Source organism: Fundulus heteroclitus, unplaced genomic scaffold, assembly GCF_011125445.2.
Source record: "Fundulus heteroclitus isolate FHET01 unplaced genomic scaffold, MU-UCD_Fhet_4.1 scaffold_45, whole genome shotgun sequence".
NCBI lineage: Eukaryota > Metazoa > Chordata > Actinopteri > Cyprinodontiformes > Fundulidae > Fundulus > Fundulus heteroclitus.
This window is the reverse complement of record NW_023396868.1, coordinates 3156784-3177395: the sequence shown is the minus strand read 5'-3', so window position 1 is coordinate 3177395 and position 20612 is coordinate 3156784. Positions and strand designations below refer to the sequence as shown.

At 42.1% G+C, this 20612-nt stretch overlaps 1 protein-coding gene across 3 annotated transcripts; it reads left to right on the top strand.

Annotated features, from left to right (window-relative positions):
* Window positions 1-1124: 1124 nt before the first annotated feature.
* Window positions 1125-20081, top strand: LOC118556321 (deoxyhypusine hydroxylase-like). Of its 3 annotated transcripts, XM_036131691.1 has the most exons (7): window positions 1125-1697; window positions 2419-2525; window positions 6000-6083; window positions 14974-15141; window positions 17909-17985; window positions 18950-19205; window positions 19316-20081. In XM_036131691.1, the coding sequence occupies exons 1-7, from the start codon at window positions 1531-1533 to the stop codon at window positions 19630-19632; spliced, it is 1176 nt and encodes a 391-aa protein (XP_035987584.1). In that variant the 5' UTR covers window positions 1125-1530; the 3' UTR covers window positions 19633-20081. The 3 variants fall into 3 exon arrangements, with proteins under 3 accessions (XP_035987584.1, XP_035987586.1, XP_035987585.1); XM_036131692.1 differs by lacking the exon at window positions 6000-6083 and having other exon boundaries at window positions 1509-1697; XM_036131693.1 differs by lacking the exons at window positions 6000-6083; window positions 14974-15141 and having other exon boundaries at window positions 1507-1697.
* The last annotated feature ends 531 nt before the right edge of the window (window positions 20082-20612 follow it).

Below are 20612 nucleotides of genomic sequence, written 5' to 3'. Positions count from 1 at the left end.
GTATTCCATCTGGGTCACATATTGTTTGTTTCATTATGGGCTCTTTTATTAATACTCACATCTGATTGCTGTTTGCGAAGTCTTCAAGGAAGTATTTAGAGGCCTTAGATCCTGCTTCGTAATATTTGTTTTGTAAACCTGAGTTTCTTCTCTACTTCCTTACTGTAAAATTAATACATTTCTTGTCTAGGTGGTCTATTTTTACAATTGTTGGTTCTTTGTTTCACTATACTGTTTTTCAAATTCCATAAGTTGTTTTGTGCAGTAATTAATTTCTTAATTTTTTCATTTTTAGCTGAAACAGTTTTTGATATTATAAAGCCTCGTAAGACTGTCTTAGATGCATCTCACAATATTACAAAATTTACACTACAATCATTATTTTCTAAATAAGTTTGTAAATGCCGTTTCATACTCTCTTTAAATTAAAAGTCGTTTAATATGCCAACATTGAGTCTGCACAGTGCTAATTTACGGCTGCTATCTAAATGTAATTTTAAATGCACAGTGGAATGCTCGACAAGTCTCTGGTACTTGCCTACCGCGGGTGACATTCGTTATACAAACGTATTAGAAGCACTGATCTCTATTATACACTGCAGCGCTGTTAGAACGAGTCGCTTTAAAGCCACCAGCCGCCATATTGGTACTCCCTATTTCCCCCCAGTAACTAGGGAATATGGCGAAATATTTTGATATATATATATATATATATAACATGTAAAATATTTCAGCACCTAATTTCCTAGTAGTTGATACTGTTAGTACATCCACTGACTGTAGAATTACCTGTGAAACGTTTTCACTCAGCCAGAAAACTGCTTGTTGTTGCAACCAAATCCTGTGGGATTATGTGAGAGTAGGGAGGAGCAAGATGGCGGCCAGTGACTTCAGTTTTTTATGCAAAATCAGCACTCCAGTGTATTATATAGCTCAGTGGTGGAGCCCCTGACTCTCCCGGTTGGGCGCCCCCGGTCTCTGGCCTCCTCGCCCGCTCCCAGGAAAAGGTCGACTGATCGGGTCCTCTCCGCTTTGGCGTCACGTGGACAGGAAGCGTCATCATAAGTTACTGTCCCACGAGTCCAGAAACACGCGCACTCTTGCCATAGGCTGCTTAGCTCCGCCTTCTGTGTATCTGATAAAGATGCTACTTTTATCCCACAAAGAAATGTCGCTCTCGTCCTGTGTTTCTGCTTTCCTGGTTACAAACATGCTGCGTCTAGCTGTTTTGCCAAGGAGCTACTGCCAAATCTCCTAAACCGACCTTCCAGCCTAACTATTGTCTGATCTAGATCCAGCTGTTTTTGAGTGCGTCTTTCCTCTGGAATCTGGAATAAAAAGGGATGTGGTGTATTTATGAAATAAGGACGGAAAGGGAATAGTTTTCTAAATAATACATAGCAGTTTAGAAATAGTAGTTAAAATATTCTAGTATAAAATAATGATCTGTGTAAAACAGCATAGCAAGTAAATACATTAAGCTAAAAAACAGGCCTTTTGTTGCACATTCCACACCAGTAGGTGGCGGTAATGGACATTGAAGTTGTTTGCCATCCGCCATTAACCGTTCGGCAGAAGAAGCGGCAGCCGGCCCGCCCGCTGCCCGCAGCGCTGCTAGTTTTCAGGCTGTGGCAGCTGCTGGTGGTTCTTAGTTCATGTCCAGGTAGTAAAGAGAGAGGAGGAAGCTTCTTTAGCAGGTTGGTGTTGTATGTGGTTAATGTTTGGGTCTGGGTTCAGTTTAGCAGCGGCTCTCTGTCACCTTGTGCCTTCCTAAGTGTGTGTTCGCGGTAACAGACTACTGGGCTGTGGTAGCTGACACGTGGCTCTAGAATCATGTTAAGTTTTAATAAAGTAAGGCGTAAAATTCTAGTTACTGGTTGAATTGTGTTGTCGAGTGTTCTGGAGTAACGATAAGCGGGTGAATGCTGAAGAAGCGTCAAAGCCTTCCAGCGACGGCCTGCTGGTCATTAACTAAGAGCCAAAAGTGTTCGCAGTCATTGTAATCGAATCTTCTCAAACTGTGACAAATGGATTTTCTTGTGTAAGGACATAATGTGATCACGTGTTTTTGTTTCCTCCTATTAACATGCTTCAATGTTAAGTGTATGCATAGAAGTGTAATCTTATTGGCAGCAATATTTGGAAAAGCCTTATAACAGTGACATGGGGGAAATGATGGTGTTGAAATGGTTCAGAGTGTTAACAGTGAAGATGCTTTTGGAATGGATATTGGATATTTAACCCTAATTTGAAATATGTTGTGAGCCAGTTGGATGCAGCAACGTCCCAAACGTAATTGATTGTTAAAGATCTGAGCCTTTTGATCAGAACTGCTTGAAGTTCTGGTCACAGGCTTCAAACTGTCTGATCACTGCCAGACATTGTGTCCAGTCATGATAATGTGTGGTTCTGTCACAGGATGGCTGCTGTGGAGCAGGTAGCAGCTGTAGGCAGGGTTCTGGTCAACCCAGGTCTGGACTTGACTCGGCGCTTCAGAGCTCTATTCACCCTGAGGAACCTGGGAGGTAAACCTTCTTCTTTGTTTTTATTTAAAACTGAAAGTGTCAAATCAGAATAAGCTTTGTTCGCCAAGCTTGTGCTCCTGGTTTTAGTCCCACGTTGTTCTCAGTGAAGACATTTTAATAATATATGACTGGGGTGTTGTGCTGTTTCAATCTATTTAATGTTTAACAGGGTTCTCCCCAGAAATTTAGACTGTAGTTCAGGATCTGTCAAATTTTAAGGGGGGGGGGGGGCTCTAGCTTTTTCACTGTTTCAAGTACAAATGGAGGCCATTTCCTCCAACTGAGGCTTTCAGACCACTCCTACATATACAACTTAAGATGCATAAGAAGATGGTCAACACCAAGTTCTTCTTAAAGTCAAATGAAATTTACAAGAAATACACAGAAAGATATGTCAAATTAAAGAACCGATAAAGGAATGGGGGAGCAATTTGTTTGGACATAATGGGACTGATTTGGCACAGTTTAGATTTTTACCCAACTTGCAAATAAAACTAATTGATAGCAGTTGAGCCTGTATTTTTTTCACTACCTACAAAAAATAAATTTTCCAAAAAAATTGAGAGAATTATATTTGACACAAGTAACACTGAGATTACAACATATTTTATATGGCACTTATAAAATACTGGTGGGAAAGGAACGTAAACGACTACGTGACACAATCAAAGGAGGAATAAATTGTTTCCATAACTATAGTACTGTTATTTTAAGATCATATACATGACAGTATATGTAATTTAGTATATGGTAGGATATCACATACCATAGGACAATGTGTTTTTTTCTTTGTAACTCACTAGTGCAGGCCAGTGCAGCAGGAACTGTTGGCAGCTGGAGCTGAGAGTAGTGTGCAGTCTGGTGAAGAAGTGCAACTACATGATTGCAAAAACCTTTACTGCACAGCTACAGGAATAATCCAGTAATTCTGCCTTTTCTTTTCCAACACCCAGTGATATCTAAAGCAGACAGGTGTTTTAGCATGCATCAATACATATAGCATGTTTAGCTTTAAACACGTAATAGATTCTAGTTTGAAGGTAAGGTTCAACAACAGCAGAAAAAAAACACAGATTATGTTGCAACAGGATCAGTAAAAAAGATAGTAACCACTGAACAGGAAGACGTTATGATAAGCTCTGAGTAGTCCAGAAGTCGTACGTGAAAGTTCTTCAGCCGTCAGATATGAACAGGAACTCAAACTAACAAACAAGAGCCAACCGGCTTTCTGACTGTTTCAAACCTGCAGCTTGTGCGGTTCCTCATTTTTCTCCATGGATCTGAAGCATCTAGCTCTAAAAACTACCTGTCCCTCTACAATATTTGACACTACAGGCATGCAGAAGTAAAGCATAGTTTCAACATCAAGCATCATCTAGAATCTCAGAACTAACATAACATTCTAGCCTGCTGTTTTTAACAAACTCTACTGGCAAATACGTTTCAGAATGTCAAAATATAATTGAAAAGTTTAAACTGTGGCAGTAAGTTGGACTTGTTTCCGGTGAGAGTTGGACTCCGCCAAGGTTGCCCTTTGTCACCGATTCTGTTCATAACTTTTATGGACAGAATTTCTAGGCGCAGCCAAGGTGTTGAGGGGATCCGTTTTGGTGGCCTTAGGATTGCGTCTCTGCTATTTGCGGATGACGTGGTCCTATTGGCTTCATCAGGGCGTGATCTACAGCTCTCACTGGAGCGGTTCGCAGCCGAGTGCGAAGCGGCCGGGATGAAAATCAGTGCCTCCAGATCCGAGACCATGGTCTTGAACCGGAAAAGGGTAGAGTGCCTTCTCCGGGTTGGGGAGGATGTCCTGCCCCTAGTGGAGGAGTTCAAGTATCTTGGGGTCTTGTTCACGAATGAGGGGAAGATGGAGCGGGAGATCGACAGGCGGATTGGTGCAGCGTCTGCTGTGAAGCGGACGCTGTACTGATCCGTTGTGGTGAAGAGAGAGCTGAGCCAAAAGGCGAAGCTCTCGATTTACCGGTCGATCTACGTTCCTACCCTCATCTATGGTCACGAGCTTTGGATCATGACCGAAAGAACGAGATCCCGGATACAAGCGGCTGAAATGAGTTTTCTCCGTAGTGTGTCTGGGCTCTCCCTTAGAGATAGGGTGAGGAGCTCAGTCATCCGGGGAGGACTCAGAGTAGAGCCGCTGCTCCTCCACGTCCAGAGGAGCCAGTTGAGGTGGCTCGGGCATCTGGTCAGGATGCCTCCTGGACGCCTCCCTGGTGAGGTGTTCCGGGCACATCCCACCGGGAGGAGGCCCAGGGGAAGACCCAGGACACGCTGGTGGGACTGTCTCCCGGCTGGGAACGCCTTGGGATTCCTCCTGAGGAGCTGGCCCAAGTGGCCAGGGAGAGGGACGTCTGGGCCTCCCTACTGAAGCTGCTACCCCCGCGACCCGACCCCGGATAAGCGGAAGACGATGGACGGACGGACGGAGTTTAAACTGTCTGTCTCCAATATTCCACGTAATTTAGCAAACTAAGTTAGGCTTCATTGCGATGTTTGTGAAGTTCATATCTTGCAGCTAGCGGTTAGCTCGCTAAGCTATGTCTTTTTTTTATTTTGATAGCTGTGGATATATTCTTCGTGGAAGAACTTGTATCCTTTCACAGATTTGTTGGTGGGCGAATTCGCCGCTGCGATTTCCTCCGCATCAGCGACAAAAGTGCTGGCAAATGAAGTAAGGATGATGAAGAGGACCGGAGGAGGAGAGACATTTTCAGAGTTCTTGAATCCGTCACCAAAACAGGAAGTGCCCCAGCCCTTTCAGATGCAGCTTCCGGTTGTCTATTAACCCACCAAGTTAATAACCATCGACCGGAAATGACGTGTCGGGCACTTGCTGTGGGCAATGTTTACATCAGATTGAGTTTAATCCTAACATTACACAAGCACCGTGAAATCGACATTAATGTTCCATATTAATGCTGTAATAACGCCCATAGCCCTATTGAACAATGGCGGAACGAAACAAAAACAAACATATTTAAAATGAACCGTAGTTGTGTTGACTCGGTGGTGGCACTAATGTTACCCAGGAAGCTAGTAGCGCTATGCTAGCTGACATTCAGCGCTGATTTAAAGTTAGGGTTGGGAATTGAAAAGACTTTCACCATTCCGATTCCCTTTGCAATTCTGTGAAACGATTTGATTCCTTATCGATTCTTTTTTCGACTCCAATTTGGGGTAAAAAGGAGAACAAACAGTTTGATGATCAGCATTAACTTTGTTTACTTAACTATTACACAATCTTACAAACTGAACAAGATCAAGATGTCCACAGGAAATGTGAAACTGGAGTAACATCTGTGTTTAAATGAAAAATGAAAACAAGAACAAACTTAATAACCAATAATGTGATAATAACCAATTTTAAATAATAAAAAAATACTAATTATAAAATAGTAGTAGAGAAAATGACCAGTTGTTTTGCAGAAAGATGAGCATATGTGCTTTTTCTGGCAGGATACGGGATCTTTCGGGGCTTAATGTGTCTCCAGCTGTGGAGAACACCCTGTCACATGGGCTGGAGGAAGCCTGCACACACAGGTAGTTTTCAGCCAGTCCAGATAGCAAGGGCAGCGTATCCTGCTTGTTCCACCACCACCACAGTGTGGCGCTATCCCTGCAGGGGATGGAGGGAAAGCTTTTATAGAGCTGGGTTTCCTGATCTACCCTCTGGGCTAAGGAAAGATGGGGCTGTGATTCACAAAGTGACCGCAGCTCGTTGTCTTCCTCCTCGAATAGTTCTTCCAAGGCTGTCTTTTTTGATGGTGGTGGCAGTGCCTGAGCATGATGTAAAATAATAAATAAATAATATATATATAAATCAATAATCATGACAGAACAGCATCCAAAGGTCATTACAAATAAATGAGCCAACTTACATAGTCCTCTTTCTCTTCTTCTTCCTCCCCCCCATCTTTGCAGCCTTCTTCAGGGAGCTTGAGAAGTGATGTAAACATTGTGTTTAAAACACATCAATAACGTTTAACACACAGAGCCGTAGAAGGTCTCAATCACAATGGAATCAAATGCAATCAAAAGAGAAACAGAATTGAAACAGAAATAAATTAAAATATTCATCTGTTGCTTCCACTGTATTTGCTTTGATTGCAGCGTCCCTGATCCTGTCCCAGAATTCATCACTTTTCACTTTGTATTTAAATCTGGGATCCAGAATGGTGGCTTCCTCCAGGAATCTCTGAATATCAGCTCCCTTAAATTTCAAAAAAGAGGACAGGATGGTATTAGACTAATGGCCAAAAGAGAACCCAGCAGGAAATGGAACCGATACAAAATGGCAGCCGTTAACAAAAATGGCCAGTTAGATGGCGATAACACACTGTAAACTCAGAAAACAGACCAAGAAACAGGATGAATGAATGGACCACTGCATAAGACCATCCTGAATAGTTTACTACTGTTCTTTCATTTCACCCTTAAATGAATAATGTCACATGGAAGGTCACGTTACACATTTTGTATGGGATTATGCAAATTATCTTAAAGTGTCAAGATAAGATTAAATGTAGCTGTGCTTGCCTGGTAGCGTTTGCAGAGATCATTCCAAATGTTCTCTTTGATGCTCCTTGTGAAAGCAGAGTTACCTTCCTGCACAGTGTACTGTTGCTCCAGCTTCTGCAAGATGGGCAAAATCTCCCCGCAGGTTGGACTTTTCTCACTGGAGACAGCTAGTGTGGAGGTGTAATGCTTCCGCATGAGCTGCACAAACGCCTCTGCTTTCCCTAAGTCCTCTAAAAAATGACATAAAAACAGAAAAAGGATGTATGTAGCATAAATAAACAACAAAATCAATTTAAAACAAGTTTAAGCCATAGTATCTATGAAATATATATCACCTTTCCTTCTCCATGGATTTTCTTATGCGTGGGTCTATGGCTGCAGCCTGGATAGCAGGGAACTGCTCCCAGAATCTCTCCATCATCAAATAGAGGAAATACCACCTGGTCCTTACATCCAGGAGAAGCATGTGCTTGGGCAGCTCTGAGGGTTAACCTACACACAATGTAAATATGGATTATCTAATGATTTATGTACACATACCTATACATCTATATTTTCATGAATATAATGCAATGTTAGGTCTTGTTTCTCTTTTAGAACAACTTTTGCCATGTGTGACCTCTTCATCCAAACTATCACTGCTGGAACTCGTGCTGCCCAATTTGAAATTGTGGTGCAATTGTACAGCTTCTGCGCTCCCAGATTGAGCGTGTGGGCAAAGCATGGAAATTTCAGGATGCTCAGCTGTTTGATGGCTACATCCATGTTGGCTGCATTGTCAACAGTTGCTGACACAACCTTTTCTCGTACTCCATATTCCTCTAGGATGTCATCAATCTCCTCTGCTACAGCTGAGCCTGTCTCAGCTTGGTACACAGCTTTGGTTTTTAGGACCTTTCCTTTGCCTGGCCATGGCTCACATAGTGCAGAGTAACTGTGAGATAATGATCCTGACTAAAACTTGTCCATCCATCAGCCGTGATTGCTGCCTTCAACACGGTTTTCAGCTCAGAGATCAGATTTCCCTTTTCAACATCATACCAAGCAGGGATCAAATGCTTGCTTAGGCTTTCTCTGCTTGGGGCTTTGTATTTTGGGTTGAGAACCTTAGTCATTTCCCTAGAGAATATATGACAATGAATGAGTTTATCTGTTTAATGTGGAGAAAATATTTTATTTAGACAATCTGACAACAGCCTCACATTCACCCACCGAAATTCAGGGGCCTCTACTGTAGAAAATGAGTGCAAACCCTTAACAATGAACTTTGTAATTGCTTGGTGACAGTCGTCTACCTTTACCTGGGCCATTTTATTTCTGGCTGCCTCGGCGAAAACAGAAGGCAGTGAACGGGAGCTGCCAGGCTACCCGTCTCATCACAGTCATCTAAATCTAATGGAGAAGACATCTGTTTAATGAAAAAGCATTACTGTACAATTTTGGGAAATAAACTAGGGCTGTCAAAATAACGTGTTAATTTCGATTAATTAATAAAAAAAAAAAATAACGTATTAAAAAAAATAACGCAGATTAATCGGTGAGGCGCGCCTCCCATGGGGGGCGCCAAAGAGTCACAGGGGAGGCGCGAGAAGACAGAGAAGAAGACAGCGCTGCCGCTCAACTCTGTGAAACAGTGTAACGATATTCGTGCCTTCTGTTTGAGCGCGCAGGAACCAATCCAAGCGCGCAGTGAAACAACTCTCAACGCTCAGAACCGGTCTGGCACGGTCTGAAAAACTCTTCTCAACCCACTGTCCTCGCGGTGAGCTCCATTTCTGCTCGCGCGTACCTGCTCATTCCACGCTCAACACCAGCAGTGCGCTCTCTCGGCTGTTAAAGCCAATCACAGGCAGTTTTTTTTTTCATCCAAACAGAGTATGGCTTGCAAATACTGCATTCAGATGAATTAAATCAAAATGCTGCAGCCTTTGGCAGAAACTACTAAACATAACCATGGGATTGAAGAAAAACAAATAAAAAAGTGTAATATTTTAGCCTAAAATATTTAGGCTAAAGTATTTAGACAAAAATATTAGTTATTAAGTGAGGTGTGAAAAGGAGACAAAATGTTTTTGTCTCTTTTCTTTCCAGCTTCTGGGAGGTGATGGAAAGGTTTATTCTGATCATAATCATCATGAATGTCATTATTATTTAAAGAACACTTTAACAGGAGGTAAAACAAAGTGCCAAACATCAGAAATACATCAGATAAGAGATAACAACTAATAAAATGCTTGTTTGTTAAAATAGCACTAGGTCTAAATTGTGTATAATTAGCCTAAAAAGTAGATTGGAATATGGAATATGTTGACGTCTGTTAAATTCAGGTTATCTTTTTTATTATTATTTCAGTTAATGTCTCCTGTTGACGTGAGTTCAGTTTGACATTGGCATCTGTTTAGTTCAGTTTGTCTGCTGTTGAAAACAGCACTTTAATGTATCTAATGCTGATTATACATTGAATCATTTGAATTTAAATATTTAAAATAATTTCACAGCAAAAATTATATGCGATTAATTTAGATTAATTAATTACAGAGTATGTAATTAATTAATTTTTTTAATCGATTGACAGCCCTAAAATAAACTCATCTCCCCCTGATTTAAATAAACAAGCGTCACCTTTCTCTCGCTCCCTGAACTGTGGAGCAACTTCGTAGCATGTTTTCTTACATCCATTGCAATGCCTAGAATCATGTAAGAATTCCAGCTACCAGTAGTTCCAATTAAACATGCTACCAATGAAGGGCTGGATTAACGAGAAAGGCACACTCCCTTAATAACCCCAAAGAGAGGTAGGAAATAGGTTTATTTCCAGAGATGGCATATGATTTACTAGGGACCATATTAAGCACAGCCAGTGATGTAAAACTAGCTACTTACCACCAGAGTTGCCTTCCATGCTGGTAGAAACTTTAGCCTCTGTCCGGAAGGCATCAAAAATACGGCACTCATTAAAATGTATGCCATGTTGTGCTCGCAGGTGTTTCTGCCTGTTGGATCTATTTCCTCCCGTGGTTAAAATTGTAGCTTTGCAATGATTGCAAAGCGCCTTCTTGCCATCTTTTTGGTTCTTAAAATCAAGCCAAACTTTGGATCTCTTTACTTGGTGTGGCGCCATTTTTTTGCTTTGCTTTTTTGCCTGGTCACGTCATACTTGCTTACTGAATGCCGTGTGCGTAACTTGCGTAAGTTGCGTAAAAAACGTGACGTAAGTCGTGCTGCCCACAGCCGGCGCTCTAGGCTCTGGTGCTGCCGGGAATGGAAAAGAGAATCGTTAAGCGAGCTGCCAAACGGTGCCACGGAATGGGAAAACAAGGAACCGCTTCTGAACAGGGACCGCTTTTCCATTCCCATCCCTATTTAAAATACTTTTGTTTGGTTGTAATGAGTGAACCTGTCAACACAAATATTAATATCCCATCCGGATCCGGCCCGCTGAACAATTTAGTCCGGCCCGGTGGCTAAATGCATTATCATTATTAAAAAAATAATGTGTCCAGTGTCCTGTCTGGCAATGTGGCAATAAGAATTGTTGTCTTAAAGGCATACTATGCAACATTTTTCAGTTAATTAATGTGTTCCATACCGTTTTGGATGATTAAATGAGTCATTTCAGGTGGAACTAAGGTTTTCTCGGCCGCCCTGGTGGTCTGTGGGGGAAATACCGCACTTGCAATTGCAGGAGCCCTCGGCCCGCACACACAGAAGTCTCGCTTTACGGAGAGAACTCCATGTGTTTTTGCCCTGCCATTCAATATATGCACGCGTGAAAGTAACAACAAAGAACCGCGTGTTAACGTCAAATAAACATGCAAGCATATCGAGTTTTATTATTATTATTATTATTATTATTATTATTTATTTATTTATTTTATTTATTTATTTTATTTTTTTATGTTGGCGAGATGGTACCGCTGCGGCTTGGCGAGGCGGTGGCGGTAGCGTCTCGCCAACATAAAAAAAAATAAAATAAAAATAATAATAATAATAAAACTGGCGAGGCGGTGGCGGTAGTGTCTCGGCAACATAAAAAAAAAAAATAATAATAATAAAACTGGCGAGGCGGCGGCGGTGGCGGCGACCGCCTCGCCAAGATAGCGCTGCAGGAAAACCCTGATGTTCATACTTTCACTGTGTTAGTCATTGTTTGTACTGCTGTTTTTTCCACTTTTCGTTGCGGTCGCCTGTCTGCTAAGCTCAGAACAACCGCGCCTGGCTTGACGGAGGAACCAGAACAGCTGAGCATCTTTATGACAGTGCACTTTTACTTTCGCCCTCTGGGGGGAGCCTCGCTGGAAAATCAACCCCGGTTGCATAGTGTACCTTTTAATGCCAAAAACAGCTCATCAGATTTGACTTTCATAAGTGGAGCAGTATAGTGCTCCGCTTGATTTATGAATGTGAATAGTTTTATTATGATTCATGTGGGGAATATCTCAAATGATATGGACACTACAATGGGAAAGTAGGAGAGGAAAGGAAGAACAAGAAAAAAACAAAAGGTGAAAGAAAGAGGAGATAAAAGGAAGAGAATGATAAAACAATTATTGAAAAAAACATGTACTTCGTTTAATTGAAAATCTGCAGTTCCTATATTGTCCACGAGGGGCGCTGTGTTTTAATTAGCAGATTAACCCTTATGTGGTGTTCGGGTCTGTGGGACCCGTTTTCATTTTTTATTGAACGAAAAATGATACAATCAATTAATTTTTCAAACTCAGATTCACTGGCCTTGGCTCATTTTGTGTGAAGAACATATATCAGAAAACGATTTTATTGACTACACGCCGTACACCCCCCCTACACATTTGTATTACATATAAGGTGTCCGGGTCCACTGGACCCGGGGCTAATTGAGATGTGGAAACTGACGTTCTGTGTACACAACACTCTTTCCTCCTCCTGTCTGGGCACATTTAACTTTCTGTTTTGTGGTAATCTTGAGTTTATCACACTCTTTCTGCTACAAATGGAGTAGATAGAGTATAAATATAGCTTTGCCAGTGTGGTTTCTTATAACAAGCGATCAAGGTGGCCAAAAGATACTATGCGCAGAGGGCCCTGTAATTGATTTTGGAAGAGAGAGAAGTTTTTGATGATAATGTTGAGAGATAGTATTCAAAAAAAGGTTTCAGAATTTGAGGATCCCATTTCTGAAAATTTAGAGTCTGACAGTGACTCTGAAGCAGGACGAGATTGAGCATCAGCCAGTTCCAAAACGAAGACAAGTCTCCAGACCAGGCTGTCAGCAGCCAGCCACAGGGCCAAGAACAAGAAAGAACAAGAACAAGACAGTGAGCATGGAGCAAGTGAGGAAATATGGAAGTCAAAAATGTTGAAATTGAATGGTCTCACCCAAGAAAAGAGTCACCCCGCAGGCTACCAATGTGATAAGGATGCAACCAGGATCAACACAAGTGGCAGTTACTTACACACAGGACATGAAGTCTTCTTTTCAGCTTTTCATACCAGATTCCATCCAGAAAATTATTCTTGTTTTTGGAGAGAGGTGGAAGGAAATGGGCCAAACCCATTTACATGCCTACTTCAGGGTTCTTATCCTTGCTTGAGTTTCTGGGTCTAAAGTCAAGCCTTACAAGTTTGCATACGCGGGTGACACAACCCTGGTATCCTATGTGCCAAATGAGGAGGATTCCGGAGGAGAATGCTGCCCTATCCACCCAATCTGCAGAACCAGAATCTGCAGAGCCTGAAGTAAGTGTGTGATGCTGTTCCAGTACATGTTTGGCAACAAGAAGAATCAGTGCAAAGTGTGGAAGATGGACAGAAAAAAACAACATAGATGCATCAAGTGCAAAAAGTATATCTGCAACACACACAGTAAAATTCTGCCCCTCATGTGTTGTGCAGGCCATTGGCTAAAGGTCATGGGGCTGATGTGTGTTCTTGACTGATAGATTTACTCTGTGTTCATATAGCTTGTGTTGTGCACCTGAATGGGTTAAATTTCTGAGTTCAAAAAACTAAAAGTCACTAGTTTTGGAAAAACCTTGCTTCACGTGTGAATTTGTTTCCATTCATATCATGATTTTATTATAATTAATTTGCTTTATTATGCTTTAAATAACCAAATATTTAGTTTATACAACTTGAAATTGGGTTGAAGTAGCATTTGTTAAGTATTTTTACACAAAAGTGTTTGATTGTGAGGCATTAAAAAGCACAAAATGCAACGGGTCCACCAGACCCACAAACACTGGCTGAGTAACAATAATATGAACACCACACAAGGGTTAAGCAACAGGTGTGGAAAAATTAATCATTTCTTAATTTTTATCTGTTTGATGTATTTTGTCATGTAGGACAGTGTTTTTGAGTTCCAAAAATGTGAATAAATGTTTTTCAACATTGTATAATCACTGTGATCATTTCTTATGCATAATGCACAAGTAAATGTTTAACTGAGTAAAAGTATTGTTGAAATTGCACCTACTTTTCTTAAAAACGCTGAGGTTATTCATAATATATTGTGTAAAAGTGAAATTAATTTAATATAAAAATCAACAACAAATCCACATTTATTAGTTCTATTTAATCTTGCAATGAGTTTACTCGTGTGGCCCTCTTGAGATCAGATAAAGCTGTATGCGGCCACTAAACCAAAATGAGTTTAACACCCCTGCTTTAGATGAAGTCAGTCTTACGTAAATGTATACTGTGCACAAGGAAAATGAAAGACCTCTGTTAGATCATTAGTACTAAAATATCAGTCTAATACAGAACTGTGGCAAAACAGTCATTGACTAAAACACCAAAACATCCAGGCAAGATTTTCACTTTTGCTGCCTAGTTTATGTAGAAACACGGGGTTTGCCCTGCAGTCTCCCCGGTGAGAGCAGCCTGTCAGCAAATAGCCTCATAATCCTGATGGACTAACTGCACACATCAAGTGTACTTTGATGTCTAACATTTTAGATAAAGAAATGAAGGGTATAAAATCAGTAGGTTTGTAAACTAGTCATCTCCTTACTATTCCTTAGTCCTCCTTGTGACGTTCTGTTTAGCCTTGTAGGCAGCGCCCATCACCACCCACTGAACAAAGGCCCAGGCTCCCTTAAGCAAGTTAAGGACATGCTTGTTTTTTTTTTTTTTAACGGTCTAATGGAAAAGGGTCTATTACTACTATCAGTTTGAAGCCCTGATAACAAGTCTGTGATGGATTTAGGTGCTAATTCAGGGATTTATAGACTAACAGAAGGATTTTAAAGTCTATTCTCTGAGATCCAGGGAGCCATGGAAGGACTTCAGAACCGGGTCCATGTTCTCTACGTTCTTAGTCTTAGTGAGGACTTCAGCACCGGGTCAATGTTCTCTACGTTCTTAGTCTTAGTGAGGACTTCAGCACCGGGTCCATGTTGTCTACGTTCTTAGTCTTAGTGAGGACTTCAGAACCGGGTCCATGTTCTCTACGTTCTTAGTCTTAGTGAGGACTTCAGAACCGGGTCCATGTTCTCTAGGTTCTTAGTCTTAGTGGAAGGACTTCAGAACCGGGTCCATGTTCTCTACGTTCTTAGTCTTAGTGAGGACTTCAGAACCGGGTCCATGTTCTCTACGTTCTTAGTCTTAGTGGAAGGACTTCAGAACCGGGTCCATGTTCTCTAGGTTCTTAGTCTTAGTGGAAGGACTTCAGAACCGGGTCCATGTTCTCTACGTTCTTAGTCTTAGTGAGGACTTCAGAACCGGGTCCATGTTCTCTACGTTCTTAGTCTTAGTGGAAGGACTTCAGAACCGGGTCCATGTTCTCTACGTTCTTAGTCTTACGCGGGCAGCAGCAGGTTGTAGATCAGGTTCTAGATCAGGTGTATGTGCTAGCCCAAGCTGTTGCTTGGAACAGAAGTGTGTAGAACATGGTGGATGAAGATGATGTTCTGTGAATGTTCTCTCCCAGGTTCTGAAGCTATAGAATGGATCAGCAAGGCCTTCACTGATGATTCAGCCTTACTGAAGCACGAGCTGGCCTACTGCCTGGGACAAATGCAGGACACACGGGCCATCCCGGTTCTCACGGCTGTTCTCAAAGACACCAAGCAGGAGCCCATGGTCAGGCATGAAGCAGGTAACCCATGTCCTTCCTCCACATGTTAATGGAACCACTTGCTATCCAATAAACTGCATAGTTTGTCCCTCATTTGCAGTTCTAGAACGTTCTCACAGCGCTGCAGTGTTCCACATTTACATTTAGTTTCCAGCCTTAATCCAAACGCTGTTACTTCTTCTCCTCTGTCCTCTAACTTCTACTCTCCTGATGACTTTGTGAAAAAAGTTGAGCTGAGCTGGGTACTATTTCTACTGATGATCCCTGAGGTGGTTCTACTGCTTCAGCGTGGGACATTCAGTTGATGGACATGATTAGGAAAGGCACAGCTTTCTAAATAAGCTCCCTTAGTTGATGCATCTGTCAGGCATGATACCAAAGGAATTGTCAGTCAACCTCCAAGACAGGATTGTCTTAAGGTCCACATGTGGGGAAGGGTCCCCAAAGAGAAGCAGCAGGACTCTGAACTGAGCCATCAGGGAGGAGGACAACAAGCCCATGGTCTCTCAGAAGAGCTCCAACTCTCCTCTGTGCAGAGAGGAGAACCTTCCAGAAGGACAAGCATCTCTGCAGCAATCCACCAAGCAGACCTCCATGGTACAGTGGCAAGGTGAAAGCCCCTCCATGGCAGCCCATCTGGAGTTTAGCAAAAAGCAACAGCAGGACTCTCAGACCATGACAAACTAAATTCTCTGGCCTGAAGGGACAAAGATGGAAGTCTTTGGTCTGAATGTTGGGAGGAAACCAGACACAAGCCAATGAGTCCCTGTAGTGAAGCATGGTTGTGGTAATATTATGCTGTGAGGATTCTTTTTCAGCGTCAGGAACTGGCACAAGATTGTATTTAGAGATTTCTGAGTTTCAGGATGAGCTGCTGTCAGGATGAGCTGCTGTCAGGATGAGCTGCTGTCAGGATGAGCTGCTGTCAGGATGAGCTGCTGTCAGGATGAGCTGCTGTCTGGATGAGCTGCTGTCAGGATGAGCTGCTGTCTGGATGAGCTGCTGTCTGGATGAGCTGCTGTCTGGATGAGCTGCTGTCTGGATGAGCTGCTGTCAGAATGAGCTGCTGTCTGGATGAGCTGCTGTCAGAATGAGCTGCTGTCAGGATGAGCTGCTGTCAGAATGAGCTGCTGTCAGGATGAGCTGCAGCGTTATGAGGCGGAGGGATATTTCAGCGTCACTTAGTTCAGAGCCAAAACAATCGACTTCACTTTAAGAAATAAGGCCAAAAAACTGCAACCCCACAACTTATGAAATTTACAGGCGACTTTAGAAAAAATAAGTTGCATAAAATAAGTGGGCTTCGCAGCAGTGAGCATACTTTGTAAGTGTGTCCTATCCCTCCGCCGCTCTGGGCAGGTTAACAAATGTTACGGTAAATTCTACATTAAAAAAGAAAAACCTACCTAAAATCCTCGCTCTCATGTCATCTTGAAGACATCCTTTATCCAAATGTTGGCTACAGACGACGTGTTTTCTCTCTGGCCAGAAGAACGATGGCAAATCCTCCCTCTTCACAGTGGTAATCCAGCAAAACAGCCCATGGTGGATGATGAATGGGAAAGGTGAAAAAAAACAGTTTTTTCCACCTTTTACCCGATGTATTGTTACATCCCACTGCCATGCACGTGGGCACTGTTGCTTCAACAATAGCTCTGGTGAATTTTAATGGTGAAGTCGTCTGGAAATGTGAAATACTTGTTGATCACAGCTTTGTCCAACAGCTCCTACTGATTTAGCTGGTAAAGTGCAGTGCCTTACCGCACAAAGACGTCACAGGATGTGATGTCAGCCGGCCATTACTGCCCATATTTGAGCAATAATGGCCCCCCCCCATAAACAGTGATTCAGACGACAATTTATGCTTTTTATTTTCTTATTGATTAACGCTAAATTCATTAAATAACCATGAACACATTTGTTGTAGTTATAGCTAATGATCCTCTGATTTTTCCTTGTTGACCGGACTTCCCCTGTAAGAAAAGCTATGTTACCATCAAACTAAGAAAATAAGAGTCATTTCCCTCTTTGGAAAAACACAGTTTATCTGGGAATTTTAGATTTAGCGTGCCATAACCTGCATCCATTTGATGGTCAAATTTAAGGTTGATACTACAAACTTACTACTGAGGGAACAGGGAAAGACCCCATCTGTAGTAAAATGTTTCAAGACAGTCATCTGGCACATGCATAACAAGTTTTAGTGTAAATCCGGGTCTGGGGCCTTGTGTATACAGATAAAAAATACTTTTCTTGTCTCTCAGTGGGGAAATTCAGGCATGACAGTGGCAGAAACACAGACTGGGTCACACACTGAAGTAGTAATGAATAGCAAGCTAATCTAAGGTTTACCTCTAAAGCAAACGGCTATGAACTTATCAGAAAGGCAAAAATAAAATAAAAAGTATTGCACTGTTATTCCAGTTAAGCTTGCCTATGTACAGAAAGCTTTTGGTCAGTATTTAAAGGTAACCTTTTATGAAAAATTCCCTTTTTACACATTTTTTGTATTGAAGGTCTCTACTGCTTTAAGAAAAAGGCCAAGCCCTAAAAAAAACTTTCTTTGAGCTACTGACTGTAACTGCTGCTGTGCTCTGATGCCCGTTCAGACGTATTAGCAGCATTAAACGAGGTGCAGCAGTGTTTCTGTCCGCTAACCTGCCCTCCACCCACTGCATGCAGGTGCAGCTGATCTGTCTCACACAGCACAGAGTACCTGTGTTCAGGGCATGGATGAATATGAGAGGAAATGAAGCAATGAGTGGGCTGTGTTGCATATTGTCTGTAGGGGAGGCCCTTGGAGCTATTGGTGACTCGGCGGTGGTGGACCTGCTGAAAGAGTACAGTCTGGATCCCGTCATAGAGGTAGGAGCACAAATCCAACAAGCTCTTATAAGCTTGTCATGATACAAACGCTGCCGTATTAGATGCCCGATACAATTTTCAATCCAACAGAGAAATGAAAAACATTACAGATAATTAAAGGCATAAAAATATGTTAGTAACACGAACAAATCACCTTTTTCAATCTCAACATTCAATTCAGTTCCGTTTATATTGCGTCAATTTACAACACGTCATCTCCAGGCTCTTTACATGCAACATGCTTTAAATAAGTGTGCAAATAAATGCTAAATGAATAACCCAAACATAACACATGCTTAGTAGCATGCTAGCCACAGCTAACACCACGACATTAACGCAGACCACTGGCCGCATCATTACATCAGTGATATCTTTATTGTATTAAATTCTAAATGGAACATTTCTTCAATAACCTGTTGGAGTTGATCATGAAGGCCAGGGTGGTAGTCTTTGAGATGTTTGGCCAGGTTTGTTGTGGTGCTTGACTTCATTGCTTCCACTCTAGAGCACTGTTTGCACACAGGCTTGTCAAGATCTTTGGGTTTTCCTTCTTCGTTTGCCTCGTATGGTAAAATATTTAGTATTGATGCCATACCAAATTAGTATTGTATCCAGATACAGTCTTTGAGTAGAGATACTTTTTAGAGTACCAATACTTTTGACAACCCTAGGCTCTTCCAAGTTAGTCTAATTAAATACAGACCTGCCTCGAAATGTGGAAAGCTTTAGGCGACGCTAATGCTGCATCATTAGTTTGAAGAGACGGTAAAAAGATTTCTTGATGTAATAGCAGTACTAAATGGTCAAATGAAATAATTCTGAAATGTAGCAAAAGGTCAATATTTAGTTTGTTTGTGGTCTTTTAAAGCTGAATTTATCTAAACACACTAGCCTCTGAATGTCTACGCAGAAGCCTAATCACAAAGCTGCTTTTCTTCTCACCCTTTTTCCTTCTGATGTTCAGGTTGCAGAGACGTGTCAGTTGGCGGTTCGTCGTCTGGAATGGCTTCTTAGTGGCGGAGAGACCCAGCTGGAGGATGGCAGCATAGACAATAACCCGTACTGCTCTGTAGACCCAGCTCCTCCAGCACCAAGGATGAGTGTTCCAGAGCTGCGCTCAGTGCTGCTAGATGAGAGTTTACCGCTGTTCGAACGCTACCGAGCCATGTTTGCTCTGCGCAACCTGGGCACAGAGGAGGCGGTGGTTGCCCTGGGAGATGGTAGGATATAGGCACTACTGAAGCCTATAATTAAGCCTAGATCATCCTATGTTTCAACACAAGATAACATCAGGTACTCTGTAACTAAGCCGTCACATCTTTGTCACCAGGTTTGCAGTGCTCCAGTGCCCTGTTCCGTCATGAGATTGGCTATGTTCTGGGTCAGATGCAGCACCCGGCAGCCATACCAGCACTGCGGGCTGCTCTGGAACGTTCTAAGGAGAACCCCATGGTCCGACACGAGGCCGCAGAGGCGCTTGGCTCCATTGGAAAAGAGGAGTGTCTGGCTGTGCTGCAGAGTCACCTTAGAGACCAAGAACGTGTAGTGAAGGAAAGTTGTGAGGTTGCCCTGGACATGCTGGAATACGAAAACAGTGATAAATTCCAGTATGCAGATGGACTGGTCAGTCTGCAGGACTCACTTTAGTACCACCCTGTACCTCAGAGCAACATGCGGGACTGGCACTCTGCATTGAAGAGGGTTCTGATCCAGACTTTTGAATGTTTTTCAGGAAAAGTATTGAAAAATCACAAACAACAACCCTGCCAATGTTGCTTTACTGCATGATTTTGGTTGGTGATTTTCACTTTAGTCTGACCGGGTCTGTTGTATTTTTTTTGATAAGCACACTTGAAATTTTCACTTATTTTAAACTTTGACAGAGACTAAGTCCAAAGTCCTCTGTACACTAAAGTTCCACAATAAATAGAGAAACATTAACTCCCAATTATGGCTCCCTTTATGATTTTACATCACATTAGTCGACCTGCCAAGAGCACAGGCCCCATCTGTGTATACAGTCTAATGGGATTCTCTGCCCTAATTTTCACCTTTTATGATTTTGGAGAAATAAATTCCTGAAAGAGACAAATAAATTTGACTTGGTGTTTTTCTCCAAAAATCTACAGTAAAATTATGAAATATTTATTCTGGTTATAGTACATGTGACCCCTTAACATAATATGAAACATTTTGTTGTCACCTCTTATGATTTTGGAGAAAACGTTAGACCCTTACAGGCATTATGAGGAACTTGTGGCATGCTCAGTATGAGGGATTACTGCAAAGCCATCAACAATGCAGACGACTGTCCACTGTGGCTCTGCTCTGTCTTCTCTAACATAGAAAGTACTCCTGGGTCAATGTGAGCTTCTGTGCTTTCTGTGTCTCTGCTCTGTCTTCTCTAAGCCCCAGTGGGTGGAGGCAGATGAGCGTTCACACTGAGCCTGGTTCTGGTTCTGCTGGAGGTTCTCCTCCCTGTTAAAGGGGAGTTTTCCTCTCCACTGTCGCTTCATGCATGCTCAGTATGAGGGATTGCTGCAAAGCCATCAACAATGCAGACGACTGTCCACTGTGGCTCTACGCTCTTTCAGGAGGAGTGAATGCTGCTTGGAGAGACTTGATGC